The sequence below is a fragment of the Xenopus laevis genome, chromosome 6S, assembly GCF_017654675.1.
Source record: "Xenopus laevis strain J_2021 chromosome 6S, Xenopus_laevis_v10.1, whole genome shotgun sequence".
NCBI lineage: Eukaryota > Metazoa > Chordata > Amphibia > Anura > Pipidae > Xenopus > Xenopus laevis.
In genome coordinates, this window is record NC_054382.1 from 11,032,659 (window position 1) to 11,050,523 (window position 17,865).

Genomic DNA, 17,865 nt, shown 5'->3' on the forward strand with positions numbered 1-17,865 from the left:
CCGACAGTGGGTCAATGAATAAGGTTTACAAGAAATACTGGACTAATGTGTAGTAATAACCATGAAGGATTTTAAAATGAATTAGTCTAGCAGAGCTCATGAAGTTATATGCAGATTTTTTGGCCTTTTTCAACACATCATCCGTAATATTGAGTAAAGTTGCCAGCCACTTACATTGTGCATTGGTAAATGGAGAAAGTACATACGCTGAAAAAATAGGATGGCACACACAAGTAGCAAATGTGCTAAAACCTTAGTGCTTTTATTTCGATCTCCATTTTTTATTTTGGAGATTGAAATAAAAGCACTAAGGTCTTAGCACATTTGCTACTTGTGTGTGCCATCCTATTTTTTCAGCGTATGTAACAAGGGAACCAAGTAAAGCAGCAAGGTTTCTGGATAGAGCACCACCATAATATAGCCATAGCCTTTTGAACTATTGGAAATTAAATGGAGAAAGTAGTATTCCTTGTGAAGATCTATACAGACTGGAAACTATTTTCAGGGGGGTTGGGGCTCTCTCAGTATAACGTCCATTTGAAATGAACATTATGATATCAGATATGAGTGGAATAACATGTAACCATCTAACTATTACCAAAATCCATCTCTATTCAGAGTTGAAAAGTTTTTAAAACTCATTAAGCAAGACATTTTATATTTATCTGCATAACTTTTATGAAATACACTGTTATTGTGTTACTGACCCTTTACATAGATACATTAAATGAATAAACCATGAACCAATGTAATGTATAAAATCTGGAGTGACTGGATGTCTAACATAATAGCCAGAACATTACTTCCTGCTTTGCAGCTTTCTTGGTTTCCACTGATTGGTTACCAGGCAGTAACCAATCAGTGACTTAAAGGAAAACTATACCCCCAAAATGAATACTTAAGCAACAGATAGTTTATATCAAATTGAATGACATATTAAAGAATCTTACCAAACTGGAATATATATTTACATAAATATTGCCCTTTTACATCTCTTGCCTTGAACCACCATTTCGTGACTATCTGTGCTGCCTCAGAGATCACCTGACCAGAAATATTACAACACTAACTGTAACAGGAAGAAGTGAGGAAGCAAAAGGCAGAACTCTGTCGGTTGATTGGCTCATGTGACCTTACATGTGGTTTGTATGTGTGCACAGTGAATCTTACGATCTCAGGGGGCGGCCCTTATTTTTTAAAATGGTAATTTTCTATTTATGATTACCCAATGGCACATACTACTAAAAACGTATATTATTATGATAATGGTTCATTTACATGAAGCAGGGTTTTACACATGAGCTGTTTTACTCAGTATCTTTTAATAGAGACCTACATTGTTTGGGGGGTATAGTTTTCCTTTAAGGGGGGCCACATGGGTTTTCAATCTGAGCTGAACGCTGAGGATCAATTGCAAACTCACTGAACAGTTATGTCCCATGTGGCCCCCTTTAAAGTCACTGACTAAAGCTGGCCATAGATGTAAAGATTTTTAAAAGATCCAATCATCAGGAGACCACGATTATCTCGAAACGATCGTACGAATTGTCCATCAACTAAAAAGACCAATTTGCCAGGAAAACAAAGGGGTAGCTTTCTGCTTGGCCCTGCAAACATAGATAGATTGCACTGGGACCGATAAAGATTTTTTAACCTGGCCGATCAATTTCCTGACAGATGTCGGCCGAAAAATCATAAGATGTTTGATCGTTTGAATCCCACTAACCGCACAATAATTTCGAAGGATTGGTCGGACTTCGGTAAAATCGGTCGTTCGGCAAGAAAAATCTTTGTGTCTATGGGGAGCTTATAAATGCATGTATACATAAATACATACATTAAAAAACTATAAAGAAAAAATGAAGACCTATTAAAAAAATTTATTAAAATAGGGTTGTAACAACTCACCCTGGTGGTCTAGCGGTAGGGGGTCGACAGGGACGCCTGTCGCCCCCTCGGCGGGGATGCCCGCCATGAGTTTCTTCTGCCTCCATGTCTGCCGTTTCTTAGGGCGCGTCTCTGCTTCTTTTGAAGGCGCATGCACGCTGGTGAGTGACGTCAGGGCGCGAGATTTAAAGGGGTATAAAAGGAATATTTTGGCTGCAGATCTTTGCCCGTTATATGTTATCTCCTTGCGAGTTCCTGGTGCTTCTGTACTATTTGAGCTTCTGATATTCTGTGATTTGACTACCTGTTGTGACCCCTGCCTGCTTCCTGCGATCCTGACCTCTGTATCCTGACCCTTGCCTGGTAATCAACTTCGCTTATTCCGTATCCCTTCTGATTGATCTCCTGGTATGACCTTTGCCTGTTCGACTCTGTTTATACTCTGCCTGCCCCGACCCGGCCTGATCTGACTACGATTTCTGTCTAAGCCTTGTACCGTGATCTTCTGCCCAAAAGACTTTGCATTGCTGTTGTGCCCCTTTGTTCGTTCAGAACCCTTCGCTTTGCACCTCTCTTAATAAGACCTGGCGGCATCCGATTAGCCGAGGGCTCCTCCCAAGGTGAAAGGCGGCTGTTAAAGGCGGAAGCAAGTGCCAAGAACAGGGTGCTTAGCATCGGTTCTGAATTTAGGGTGCCGACAGTGACAAGGGCATTCTTTAGCCTACAAAAACTTAACCTAGATTTGGGAACTACCCCTTTAAGTTTTTTGACTGGCCTTCACAGTCTACAGGACTGAATATCGGTGTTTAGTTTAGTGCATCATTTGCATATTTAAATCAAATCAATTTTTTTTTTAACTTTGCTAAGGAGAAAGAATCATCCCCAGTAATTGTAATCACTTATCTGGTCCTCCTTAGGCGAGTGCAGTTTGGATGCCTAACATTCTGCCCTACCCTAATGGTATTATATTTTAATTAATTGAAAAAAAGAATTTTTTGGTGTTATTGTTCCATAAAAACCTTCTAACAACCCTCTAAAATTACTTTAAGTATACAGTGAATACAGCAGTTAAAGAGCACTGCATCACTAATTTTATAAGCATGTCACTGCCTGATACATACAATAGTGGCTACGTTTATTCTGGATTTCTTACATTTAGCTCTCACTATGGTTACCATTTTGTTACATAGAGCTACAGCTGATCCTCTAAATCTTCCAGGTGGAGAGGTTAAGATCTAGCGATGTGCTCAGAGCTGAAAGGCACAGCTGTAAAGCTACATTCAAACCTAGAGATGCTAAAAGGCTTAGCCTTGATTTTATGAAGGAATCAAGCTTTCACTATTTTTAGCTTATGTTAGCTCAGTTTATTATTATCATTGCTTTCCTCTTTGTACTTGCGTCCTATAGTTTCTTTTTAGACTCTCTGTTACAATCTTTCTGCATTAACTGTTCCACTAAACTGCTTCCCGATTCCAAAATGGCAACACCTCGGGGACCAATACGCTGTATGTGTATAGGCTTATGAAATGCACAAGTTTGTCTTAGCTTGAGGAACCAGCACAAATGCTAGATAAATTCCAAGGCTTTTGTGTGTTGGGACTCCCAAACGTTACCTTCTCCAGCAAAATACCACAAACAAACTGACATGAGCAAAACTTTTTTCCTGCTTTCTATCCTTTAGGGAGATGTGAGGGTACTACAGTTGAAGGCTCAACCATAATTAAAGTAAAGGTAGAGGGTTGTAGTTTTTGTGCTCTTGTTACTATTCCCCTTTAGGACTTACCTGCTTTTACAGACATGGCTGGTGGGGCTATAGCATTATTCATGGGTGAACTGTGGTGCCTGGATTAGTGAAACCAGAACCCATCCCAAGTCTACCCACAACTGCCTTCTGCCCTCCATATATAGAACCACTCTCAGCGTCGGACTGGGCCGACCAGCCAGACATAGCCGGCACTCCTGACCTCCCCCGCCCAATTGCATAAGGAAGGGGCGATACGGGAAGCAGGTACGCGCTGGCGCAGGGGGACAGAGGGAGCACCATGACTGGGGCAGCGGGGGGCCCTGCCACTGGGGGGAGCGGCAGGGGGCCCTGCTACTCAGAGGGGGAGGCGGGGGCCCTGGCTGCTACTGGGGTGGGGTACCGGCGGGTTCCTGATGTGTCAGCCCCGGTGGGCCCTAACCCCCCCAGTCCGACCTTGCCCACACCGCCAATGATGTCACAAAAGGCAGGGGCGTGCCTATAAAGCTGGCAGTGTAAGGTTGCAGGTGGGGAGAGCAAGCAGAAGAACTCAACTTAAACGCAAGTGGTGTGCTGAGCTTTGCCTGAACCTGCCCGACCCACGGGTCCTGCAGGTATAGGGCCGGCCCACACTTCACTATATAGTTATTACATAGTTAAATTGGGTTGAAAAAAAACAAAGACCATCAAGTTCAACCCCTCCAAATGAAAACCCAGCATCCATACACACACCCCTCCCTACTTTCACATACATTATATATACCCATATCTCTACTAACTATAGAGTTTAGTATCACAACAGCCTTTGATATTATGTCTGTCCAAGAAATCATGAACCAAGTCCCTCTTATAGTCATTAACTGAATCAGCATCACAACATCACCCGGCAGTGCATTCCACAATCTCACTGTCCTGACTGTGAAGAACCCCCTACGTTGCTTCAAATGAAAGTTCTTTTCTTCTAGTCTGAAGGGGTGGCCTCTGGTACGGTGATCCACTTTATGGGTAAAAAGTTCCCCTGCTATTTGTCTATAATGTCCTCTAATGTACTTGTAAAGTGTAATCATGTCCCCTCGCAAGCGCCTTTTTTCCAGAGAAAACAACCCCAACCTTGATAGTCTCCCCTCATAATTTAAGTCTTCCCTCCCTCTAACCAGTTTAGTTGCACTTAGTCTCTGCACTCTCTCCAGCTCATTTATATCCCTCTTAAGGACTGGAGTCCAAAACTGCCCCCATACTCCAGATGAGGCCTCACCAGGGACCTATAAAGAGGCAGAATTATGTTTTCATCCCTTGAGTTAATGCCCTTTTTTATGCAAGACAGAACTTTATTTGCTTTAGTAGCCACAGAATGACACTGCCCAGAATTAGACAACGTGTTATCTACAAAGACCCCTAGATCCTTCTCATTTAAGGAAACTCCCAACACATTGCCATTTAGTGTATAACTTGCATTTATATTATTTTTGCCAAAGTGCATAACCTGCATTTATCAACATTGAACCTCATTTTCCAGTTTGCTGCCCAGTTTCCCAATTTAGACAAATCACTCTGCAAAGTGGCAGCATCCTGCATGGAACCTATAGTTCTGCACAATTTAGTATCATCTGCAAAAATAGAAACAGTACTTTCAATGCCCGCTTCCAGGTCATTAATAAACTAGCCTGGATCCCTCCTAGGTAGAACACTAGGGAAGAGAGAACTGTTTGGCAAAATGAACTTCACATTTCATTGGGTTTCCTCTGGGAAGTAAATAAGCATTGGCCACTGGCAACTTTATAATGGTTTGCTACAATACTTGTGGGTTCCCATATTTGTCCAGGATGGTATGGGATGACTACATTGGATAATTATATAACTATATTAAGAAACCCTATTTGCATGTGATGTTGATCCTCATTGGTTCCTTAATGGAAAATTAAAAGATAACCACACAAACCTAGCTCTTCAAATACGATGTGGGTTTAGGGAGAGGATGACATTGGTACAGACACTGTACCAGTCCTCTATAGAAGTGGAAGGGACAGCAGTACTAAAATTACAATGAGGGGGTGCTGTGAGACAGGCTTACTAGGGGATGCACTGACAGAGACACTGTGCTGATCGATTACAGTGTGTGTTAGAAGAGATAAGCTGTGCCTGAAGCTTTGCAATGCAGTGGAGAGGGATGACAAGCAAACCTTGTCCATTTCATGGTAATGCTAGAGAAGACTGATCAATACTAGATGGGAGCAGGAAGAGAAATCGCAATGACCTATAACAGAGAGTCAACGGAGAAGGAATGCAGTACTGATTAGTTACCGGACAATGCTCCAGCATAGAAGCACAGCCCATCCATTAAACTGCGTGGAGGAGAATTTGTGAATAAAAGTGCAGTGGGTGGAGAAAACTGGTTATGATTACAGTGGGTGCTGGAGGAAAAGATGCGCTGATCCATTCCATGAGAGAAGTTGTGATAATCTATTACAGACACATGATGAGAAACAAGCTTTAAAGGAGAACTAAAGCCTAACTAAAGAAGTAGCTAGAAATGTTGTACATTATGGTTTGTGCTTCTGTACCAGCCCAAGGCAACCACAGCCCTTTAGCAGTAAAGATCTGTGTCTCCAAAGATGCCCCAGTAGCTCCTCTCTTCTTTTCTGCTGATTCACTGCACATGCTCTGTGCTGCTGTCACTTACTGAGCTTAGGGACCCACTCACAATATACAGTACACATAGAATAGAAATGTCACAATATAAGGCTGATTAGTAATTAATACACATAATTACTACATGGCAGCACAGAAACCAGTGCAATTAGCATCAGAATTTAATAATCAGCAAACCTGTAGCATCAGCTTATATTACAGCCAGGGAAGCTCATTTTCTGCTGGATAATTAGTGACGAGCCCTAAGCTTAGCTTCTCAACAGCCAATCAGAGCCCACTGAGCATGTGAGTGTCACAGACACTTTCCAAGATGGTGACCCCCTGTGACAAGTTTGAAGTCCTGGATCATTGCTGCTATTGACAAGCTGAAACTTTTTACTGGTGCAATAAGTTCAGTATATGGCATTTTTAGCCATTCATTTTTAGGGTTTAGTTCTCCTTTAAAATTATGATTCTTTACTATCTGTTCTGGGTAAAGGTTCTATGATCTACTACAGAAAGACCTTAGGAAGGATGCAGACTTAGGAGCAGATTTATCAAGGTCGAAGTGAAAATTAAAATTTTAAAAAAATTTGAATATATCGAAACTTATTATGTACTGTTTATTTAAAACTTCGACTTAGACCATTCACCGTCTAAAACCTGCCGAATTGCTGTTTTAGCCTATGGGGGACCTCCTAGAACCTATATGGAGTCAATTGGTGGACTTTGAAAAATAAACATTTTTTTTTTAATCTAAATTGACAAAATACTTTGGATAGAGGCTGAATATGCTGTCAAACTGGAGACTTTGCCATGTGTTATAATACAAGTGAGGTGGATTGCTTTGAGGGACAGGATTTCCATTTGTAATGTGCAAGATCATTGGCATGGCATCTCCATGTGAACAGTTTGTTGAAGTAAGGAGGGAAAATTGATTCAGGGATCAGAATAAGTTTAAGTGACAATGGGCTCACGTCTGCAGTGATATCATAGTGTACAATGGTATATGGAATAAAATAGCGGAATAGCTTGCAGACAACTTTCCAAAAGCATTCAACAATGGGTTTCCAGTCTTCTTTTACAGGAGAGAATATCAGAGACCAGCACAAAAGAACCCATTCTTGGAAAATGAAAATATGACATAAAGACAAATGTGCACAGTACTACCTATATTAAACAGCATTACTTGGACAATTCAAGCATTCACTTTTATAAAGAAATTAATTCCCATTCTTTTGAGGTATTTTTCACTGATTTCACACGCCTTTCTTTTTGGTGCAGAATGTATGTTATTGGAAGGGTAGGAATATGACCCTGGTTCCTAGATTTCTTTAGCCTAAGATAGACAGCTGTAACCATGCTTATTTAGGAGCCAGACAGGGTTTAACCCCTTTTCCATTTTTTCTACAGGTCTCACTCTGACAATATTTGTATTTTAATGCTAGTTTTCCTATGCTTCAAGTATGAGAAATGTGAAAATGACTGAAACAATGGGAAAATATCTAATTGGTTCTCTGCCATGTTAGCACAAAGCAACTTGTCATACCGATGTGCCATGGTAGTTAATGCTTGCTCTTTTTTTTCCTTGTTTTACCTATTAAAAGGAGAAGGAATGCCAAAAAACATGACCTATCTACCTCTAATGTACTCCTTAAGATCTCCTAAATCACTAAAGTCTTAACTCACCCAGGCAAATCCTATAGTTTACAATCCGTCTTGTACTTCTGCTCACATTTGGATAACTCAGGCGCCATGTTCGTAAAGTAACGGAAGCTTCCCTCTGCCTCTTTCCCCTTGTTGCGCATCCACGAAAAAATAGCCGGATTTGCATGCATGTCATCAACATAGAAAGGAGAAAGCAACGCCCCATGCGCACAGAACAGTAATTGTGCTCTACGCATAACACAAACAGACAACTTTCGAAACCCGCAGTAAGTTCTCAGTACACCAGACTTAAGATAGAAAGTAGGGATGCACCGAATCCACTATTTTGGATTCGGCCGAACCTCTGAATCCTTTGTGAAAGATTCGGGCCAATACTGAACCGAATCCGCATATGCAAATTAGGGGTGGGAAACGGAAAACATGGTTTACTTCCTTGTTTTGTGACAAGAAGTCACGCAATCTCCCTTCCCGCCCCTAATTTGCATATGCAAATTAGGATTAGGATCAGACGGGCAAAAGGATTCGTCTGAATCTGAATCCTGCTCAAAAAGGCCAAATCCCGAACCGAATCCTGGATTCGGTGCATCCCTAATAGAAAGGCATTTATGCGTTGCCTTTCCTTCTCCTTTAAAAGACCTTTATGTCACGATCGGTACCCTAAATCCAGAACCAGTTCTGTCTTTAACAGCCGCCTTTCACTTTGGGAGGAGCCGTCAGCTAATTGGATGCCGCCAGGTCTTAATAAGAGAGGAGTCAAGCAAAGGTTCTGGATGAGCAAAGGGGCACGGTTGTCAGCAAGGTTTTGGATGGAAGGTACAGTTCTAGGAGTAGACAAAGCGTAGTCAGACAGGCCAGAGTCGGTGCAGGCGGATTTCAAGCAAGGTCAGACAGGCCGGGTCAGTGCAGGCAGCGTTCAAGGATAGTCAGGCATGCAAAGGGTCAATAATGGTGGAATCAGAATAGTCAGGCAGGCAAGGGTCAGGATAATCAGAATTAAGGAGAGTCAGACAGGAAGGATCAATAACAGGAATCAGACAGGCAAAAACGCACCCAGGAAACTAAACAAGTTAGACCTAACAACGGACAATGAGTTTGAATTCAAAGCCCCTTTAAATACCTTTAAATTTCGCGCCATGGCGTGTTGACGTCATGACGCTGGCGACGTTGCGCACGTCAAACCAGGAATTGCGTGCCCTAAGACAGACAACATCAAGAGGGGACACCATGCGGTGGGCATCCCCGCCAGCCCACTAGACCACCAGGGTGAGTGCCCTTTACACTTTACTAAAAAAAGCTTTTAACAAATTGACACATTTATCACATTAAACTAATATCTAATTAAGCAACTATAGGCCATTCTGCTCTACAGAGTAATAGAGTCCTATTCAGAAAATGTATAAACAAATTTCAAGAAAGATTACAATTTGTGCTTCTAGTTCCTTATCATAGCCTATAAAAAAATATTGCTTTATTACTGTGGCTTTCTGTTTATGAATAAATAAATATAAAAATATTTGCTTACAGGGTAAGGCATTTTTAGTAACTTAAAGCACAAAATGTCTCTCAATATATTGTTCATTGGTTGAGTGCAGAGGATTTATTGTTTATGTGTAATGACCACATTATCAGGAACCTTGTTGAGTGATAGTACCTGCGGTCTATATGGGTTCCAGTGTTCACCTACGCCCTTTAGGGGCCCCGGGCTTTCTGCTACGGATACCAACCAGGAAGCAAGAAACAAGTCCATAAACGAGGTACAAGCAGGGATTTAGAGAAGACATAGCCGAAGAGTTCAAGGCAGGAGGCAGGAATCGTAGTCAAGGGTCGGGCAGAAGTCAAAACCAGGAATTCAAAATCACAACAAAACGCTTCGGCAGGAACAGTAAAACTGGAACCAGCTTGGGCATCTCAAAATGGTGAACTTGCTTTTTAAACCAGATTTGGTGCCAAGGATTTTAATCTGGCGCCAAAAGATGACGTCATGACGATCAGCATCAATATGCCAGCATTACAACACTCAGCGTCAATAGCAGGGGAAGGACGCCAGCGTCAATTGGAATCTATCGTGTTGAACCCGGAAGTGCCCGCCTGCGCACTAGAAGATGTGGAGAGACGCGCCGGGAGGTAAGAGCCCGGAGAGATCTCCCAGCGTGTTTGTATACATTTTGTGGTCACAGCCTCATTACACCCCACATAATGGTTCAAGAATTAGTGGTGAGCACAACTTTCCCTTGTTTGTTATAGTTTATACAGGAGCAGTGACCAGCTCCATGTTGTAGCTCTCACCCTTCCCAGCTATAGTCAGGTAATAATCCCAGTGGTGGCTAATAAAAGGGCAACCAAGTTTGGGAGTTTTAACCTTGAAAGCAGCAAGTAAGTTGCAGGTAAAACTTAGTCCCTGAGTAAAATGTATAATGAAGCAATAGAATTCTTAATGAATCAGATGAAAGTTGAGGGTAGGACTGGCCAGATATGGGATGACTTTGACGTAGTTGGCCATCTTAAATATATTGCAATATATGGACAAACAATCCCTGTTTTGTTTGAAAGGATAAAGCTTTTATTTTTTTGGTTGTAGCATACAACCCCTGTCAAACTCTAGCCTCCCCCTATAGTTGATATCAATTCATATCCTACAATCTGCTCCTCCAGAATAGGATGGTATTCGAGCAAGGTATATGCAAAAGAGGCTTCTTTTCTATAGTGCTCAGATTGTTTTTTGGTGATACATGCTTCCCTGATGCCATACCCTTAATATCCATGTCCTTCTTATATAAATACAAAAATATAATCCTTATATAAATACAAAAATTAAAAAGAGATTATTACTGACCTCCACAGTACAATATTGGATCCCTCTTTCCTTCCACGTGGCTACTTAAGAATGCTGTTATCAATACTCCAAAGTGAAGCAAAATTGCCATCATAATTAGTACCTAGTAATAAAACAGACTAGGGTTAAATAAAATCCGAACGTTATAAACAACGTAATGAATTATACACAGTTGTTCTATTTTATCTAATGTGCTGCATGCTTCAGATTTATCAAAATTTTTTAAAAAAATCCATAATCTTCATAATCTAATCCATTTTTATGTACTTATAGCAATGTAATAAATTATGCTTACAGAAAAGTTGGCTCTCCATGTATCACCCCAAGTATCAGATCCAGAGTGCTAAAGGTTGCCTGTGCATAGCACAGAATGTTCCATGGGTATAGGATCAATTACCTAGTAACCCATTATCCAGAATATTCAAAAATATGTCACTGACAGTCCTATGTAAACATGAACTTCTTCATTGTTATGGATTTGTTTTACAGCACCATCATAATTCTCTACAGCTTAAACTTGTCCATGTATGACCAACGTTATTCTCCAATACAGCAAGAAATCCCTGGTGTCAATGGGAGAACTAATTAAAGGAGATGTCTACTTTGCCTTAAATATGCTCGTTGGCTACCCCTAGCACTCTAAAGTATGCATCGCAAGCTAAATTGCAAAACAGTTGCGAGAGGGTTCCCCTATTAGAATCATCCCTACCAGCAATATGAGTTCAGAGCTAAAAATAAACTGTTCAATGCATCTGGCAAAGTTCCACCAAACCAAAAAAAACATGAAAAAATGTGTTCTTTATTATTTCAAAGAAAAATATCGACCTTTTTCCAGGCACTTAGAGGCATATTTATCAAGGGTCGTATTTCGAATTCATGTGAGTTATTTAAAACTCCCATAAATTTGACTAATCAAAATTTATTAATAAAATCAAATTTTCCCAACTTGGACGAATTTAAACGACCCGAAAACTCAAATCGAATTCGATCAAACTCGATTAGAGGTTTTTTTCCGAAAAAATCTTGAATGTCAGGAAGGTTGTAAACATCTCCAAATTGATCCCTGGATCTTTCCTATTGACTTAAACAGCAATCTGGCAGGTTTTAGGTGGTGAATAGTCAAATTTGAATTCTTAAAGGGCCAGAGAATGATAAATCTCGAAAACCTAATTCTATTTATATATAAAAAAAAAAAAAAAATGGAGAATTTTCAAATAAATAAATCTGCCCCTTAGACTTAAGGCTATGTCACCACACTTATTTTCTCTTATCAACCTCAAACCCCCCGCCTTTGGACAAGGTCATGTGCAAAATCTTGAGCCTAAGCCCTGCACATGCCTAATGCATCATAATACCCAATACACATGTAATCATGGGTTGCACATGTGCGGTATGAAGAAGAAACAGAGGGAAATGACTTTGCAGCACAACAGTGGCGCCATTAATGAAATAAGGCAGAGTTCCTATACAGTAAAGGTTAGTACATTGAGGCCAACCCATGTATATGCGCAACACAAAATCTGTGGATTCAGGGTGGATTGTGCATATGCGTGTTACTTCCTCTGACATCGCTTCTGTGGAAAATTTTCAGGATCCCCCTATGAAGGATCGTCCAAGGTTGACAGCTCTGTGGTGCATCAGTACATGTCCTTGTCCTTTAAGTGTTTTTAGTAGCCTTAAAGGAACAGTTCAGTGCGAAAATAAAAACTGGGTAAATAGATAGGCAAAATAAAAAATGTTTCTAATATAATTAGTTAGGCAAAAATGTAAGGTATAAAGCTTGAGTGACTGGATGTCTAAAATAATAGCCAGAACACTACTTCCTGCTCTTTTTTTTTTCTGAGTTAGTCAGCGACTTGAAGAGGGACCACATAGGACATAACTGTCAGTAAGTTAGCAATTGATCCTCAGCATTCAGCTAATATTGAAAGCAACAGATATGACCCATGTGCAGCCCCCTCAAGTCACTGATTGGTTACTGCCTGGTAACCAGTCAGTGTAAACCAAGAGAGCTGCAAAGCAGGAAGTAGTGTTCTGGCTATTATGTTAGACATCCAGTCACTTCAGCCTTTATACATTACATTTTTGGCTAAATAACTATATTAGAAACATTTTTTTATTTGCACAGCCTATCTATTTACCCAGTTTTTATTTTTACACTGAACAATTCCTTTAAGTCATTGCGGCAGCATCCAGAAAAACCCTGGTACCAAGCATTACAGATAACATATCCTATGTGGTTTAATTCTGTTTTATGTCACCAATCATAACCTGTATATACTTTTAACATTTAAACACCTTGTAGCCCTTGGTAATTTAAAATAGACATTATTATAATTACACCACTATATATACTGTATATAACAGATGGAACATTAGTAAATAGTGATGGGCGAATCTGACCCGCTTTGCTGAAAAGTGGTGTCACAGTCAAATTCCTTGGATATTTTTGCATGTGGAACGTTACACTGTATTTCTTGAGACCACATAGTAGGAGTAATGTAAAAGGTTAATGCTGCTACTCCAGGTCCTGTTACACATGCTGAGAGCTCATCTTGTTTAAGCACAATAAACTGGAAAGCTTACCTGGACTGCCTTGAACTCTAAGCTGGATACAGAAATCTACTCTCCTTATGGGTCTCTTAAAAGAGCTTTCTGAGAGCACGTTCTAGCATTTGAAAGCTCTGCTTGCTTAGATGGCAATTTATAGTTCTTGAAAGAGAAATACAAGAAATACAGGTGTTGCAAGAGCTGATTAATCATTCACGTGGTATCTCCTACGCCTGCCACGATGCTTTGAAGAACCGGCTTGCTTTGGTGACTGACAGCTGAAGAGGCCAATGAACAAGCAGACAGTGAAACCCAATAATTAGCTTTGTGCCAATGGCCAAGCAAAACAAAAAGCTGCTCCAAGTGAAGTCCAACCAAGAATTATCTGTTTACATGTGAATGTCCCATCGGGAATTCCACAGGGAAATAATCCTTGAAATATAAAACCAGGGAGCAGAACAAATACCAGTGTTACAATGCATTCACTTATTACGTGTGGCTTGCTCTGCCAGCATTACTTTTTCACTGGAAACAACACAGAATGCAAAATCATGCAACAATACCCAGTATTTCTACCTATCACAATAGACTAGCACAATCTGTCGTTAAAAACCCCCAAAAAATGTTTTTTTTTAAGATTTTGATTAAAATTAAAACAAATTTTAAAGCAGAACAAAATTGTATAACTTAAGTAATATGGTTATACAGTGAAATCTCAATTTTACATACCCTGATTTTAAGTTTTCCTATAATTTACACCATTTTTTGATACATGTATGGGATCAGTTATCTGGAAATCTGTTATCCTGAAAGCTCTGGATTACAGAATGACTGTCTCCCATAGACTCCATTTTACCCAAATAATCCAAATATTTAAAAATGATTTCCTTTTTATCTGTTATAATAAAATGATTTTTAGTTTAAGGTTTAATATTTTGTAATGAATTCATACGGATGACTTTGTAAGTCAATGAGTGCCGCTGTACATTCAGGACAATAAAACATGGCACTCTTCTCATTATTTTGCTGCCTGAGCATATAAATAGCATTTAAGATGTGGGGAAAGTACACCCTGGTGCACTCAAGTGTCAGGTGACTGTGATTGAGAAATATAAAACATTCAGGGGCCCATTTACTTAGTTCGAGTGAAGGAATAGAATAAAAAAAACTTCGAATTTCAAATGTTTTTTTTGTCTACTTCGACCACGACTACGACTAAAAATCGTTCGACTATTCGATAGTCAAAGTACTGTCTCTTTAAGAAAAGCTTCGACCCCCTACTTCAGCAAGTAAAACCTACTGAGGGCAATGTTAGCCTATGGGGAAGGTCCCCATAGGCTTCCTAACAATTTTCTGATCGAAGGAAAATCCTTCGAATTGTTCGATCCTAGGAAATGCGGTAAATCCTTCGACTTCGATATTCGAAGGATTTACATTCGGCAGTCGAATATCGAGGGTTAATTAACCCTCGATATTCGACCCTATGTAAATTTGCCCCTCAGTGTGCCTGGGTAATTCCCTTGGAATAAAAGACCACCAAACACTAAAAACATTTCCCTGCGAAAATACATACGGTGACATTTTCACTGTTATTTCTTGGCACAGGCTATAAATAAAAGTAGAAATTTAATCGGCTTATTTATCAAAAATCCGAATTTAAATAAAAAACGTCAGACTAATCTAGAATCCACGATTGGACCTTATTTATTATAAATAATCTAATTGAGTCTAGGGATGCAACGAATCCTGGATTCAGTTTGGGATTCTGCCTTTTTCAGCAGGATTTGGCCAAATCCTTCTGCATGGCCGAAGCAAATCCAAATTTGCATATGCAAATTAGGGGCGGGGAGGGAAATTGCGTGACAAAAAACAAGGAAGTAAAAAAAATTTTTGCCTTCCCACCTCTAATTTGCATATGCAAATTAGGATTCGGTTCAGTATTCAGCCGAATCTTTTGCGAAGGATTCGGGGGTTCGGCCAAATCCAAAATAGTGGATGGCTGCCCCTATGGCTACACAGCAACTTGTTTATATAAACTATAGTAGTACTTATCTGTTATCTACTGTGTATCCAGTGCTTGAATGGCTGCCCATGGCTACACAGCAGCTTGTTTATATAAACTATAGTAGTACTTATCTGTTACCTACTGTGTATCCAGTGCTTGAATGGCTGCCCATGGCTACACAGCAGCTTGTTTATATAAACTATAGTAGTACTTATCTGTTATCTACTGTGTATCCAGTGCTTGAATGGCTGCCCATGGCTACACAGCAGCTTGTTTATATAAACTATAGTAGTACTTATCTGTTATCTACTGTGTATCCTGTGCTTGAATGGCTGCCCCCATGGCTACACAGCAGCTTGTTTATATAAACTATAGTAGTGTTTCTGAAGGCACCAGTTTTACCAGTGAAGCACAACAGTTTATTATATTTTCTTTACTTTAAGACGTTTTCATTTTTTGATGTTACTGTGCCTTGATAACTGATAACTGATCTCTAACCTTGCTCTAACTGTGGTCCCTGAGCTCAAAGGTGGCCTTAGCTGGACCAACCACAGCAAATAGGTCAGTTTAAACCCCTCTGTTTAAATAAATATAGAAAAACCACAGATTTTTAGATTCGTGAAAAAAAAAATTAATGTTAGTAAATAGGCCTCTAAAGTTTTTAAAAAGAAATAATAAGCTCTATAACAATTAGTTGAATTAAAAAAAAAAACAACTCAAAAGTTTCTTCTTTACTTATCTCTGCAACAACATTTTACCTGATGTTTTCTTTAGGTCTTTATAGCCTTGTTTTACTCTCTCCATGATGCCCTTTCACCTTTATTTCACTTTGTGTTATTCCAAGTTTCATGCGGGTTCCTTCCAGGCACTGCACTGAGATGTGGAGCAGCCTGAGCACATGTGGTGATCATAGCTCAGTTTGCTTTCTGTCAGCTCAAAGTTACCTTTGGCAACCAAAACTGCTGACAAAGTGCCGTGTCAAAAAAGATGTACTTGGCACTGCATAAAGGCCACACATGCCCACGAAATGTTAACTTCAAAACTGCAGCCTATTGTCAATAGCACAAGTGATGAAAGAAAACTTTATTATCGTTTTGATATTAGAGACAGCCTCTACATCAAATTCAAACCACATATTAATGCAATTAAAGGCTACATTTGAGGAAATATTTCCGCACAGGTATGGGAACTGTTATCCAAAATGCTGGGGACCTGGGGCTTTCTGGATAACAAATCTTTCTGTAGTTTGGATCTTCATACCTCAAAGCAGGGGTCCCCAACCTGGGCCGCCGACATTCATGCACTGGGCCGCCGAGCCCAGCGCACAAAAACTGGCGCGTCCAAACTTGCTGCCAACCCCCGCCGACCTGCCCCGACCCCTCCGAACCCATCCCCGAATCCTTGCAAAAAAAAAAAAATATATATATATATTTTTTTGCACCGGTCCCAGGTCCAAAAAAGCTTGGGGACCCCTGCCTTAAGGGGCAGATATATCAATGGTCGAGGTGAATTTTTCGAATGAAAAAAACTCGAATTTCAAGCTTTTTTTTGTGTACTTCGACTAGGGAATTGTCCAAATTCGATTTGAATTTGAAGAGAATCGAATATCGAAATTTATCATGTACTGTGTCTTTAAAAATTCGACTTGCAGAATTGTTGTTTTAGCCTATGGGGGACCTCCTAGAACCTATTTGGAGTCAATTGGTGGACTTTGAAAAATCAAAGTTTTTTTGGGGAAAAACTTCGAATTCGATCAACATGCGCTATTCCTTCGATTCATACTATTTGATTGAAAAAGGACCTATTCGACCAAAAAAAAATACCTTAGACTTAATTTCAGTTGGTCTTTTTGAATTAAAATTTCGACGTTTTTTCAATTCGAAATTCGACCCTTGATAAATAAGTCTGTTAGAAAATCGTGTAAACATAAAATAAAACCCAATTCAATAAGGATTAATTATATCTTAGTTGGAATCAAGTACAATGTATTGTTTAATTATTACAGAGAAAAGGGAAATCGTTTTTAAAAATTTAGATTATTTGGATAAAAAATTTTCGTAGTTGAGAACTTTCTGGATAACGGGTTTCTGGATAACGGATTGCATACCTGTACTAGTTCATGTCTTTAAAGGGAAAAGATGCACTTCAAGCATAGATATTTATCCCGTAACGTAAACAGACAATGTAGTAGGTGCCAAAGTATAAGGCATCAGTTTTTTTAAAGGGGAAGTCTATCTTTAAAGGAGAAGGAAACCCTGTAGAAAAAAACCCTGTACCCCGACCCCATATAGACCCCCCTCCCTCCAGGTTAACTGCCCCCCCGAGGAAATGCCCCATACTTTATATTTACCCCTTGTCGTAGATTCTGGCAGCGAACTTCATGGCATCCATCTTCCGGGTCCTCGGTAGGCTGACTGGGAGATTGGTATGTCGGCGCATGCGCAGTTGGAGCATTTTGCCCGTTTTCGACAACTGCGCATGCGTTGAAATGGACGGAGCTTGCCGATCTCCCTGGAGGGAGGAGGTCTACGTGGGGTGGGGGGTACAGGGTTT

At 40.1% G+C, this 17,865-nt stretch overlaps 1 protein-coding gene across 1 annotated transcript in view; it reads right to left on the bottom strand.

The window, feature by feature from the left end:
• The window catches only part of cnpy1.S (canopy FGF signaling regulator 1 S homeolog), a 72,899-nt gene that overhangs the window by 52,200 nt on the left and 2,834 nt on the right, over positions 1–17,865 (bottom strand). Inside the window, 1 exon segment of the mRNA NM_001095420.1 lies at positions 10,758–10,860. Coding sequence (NP_001088889.1) covers positions 10,758–10,848 — 91 coding nt within the window. The 5' untranslated portion in view covers positions 10,849–10,860.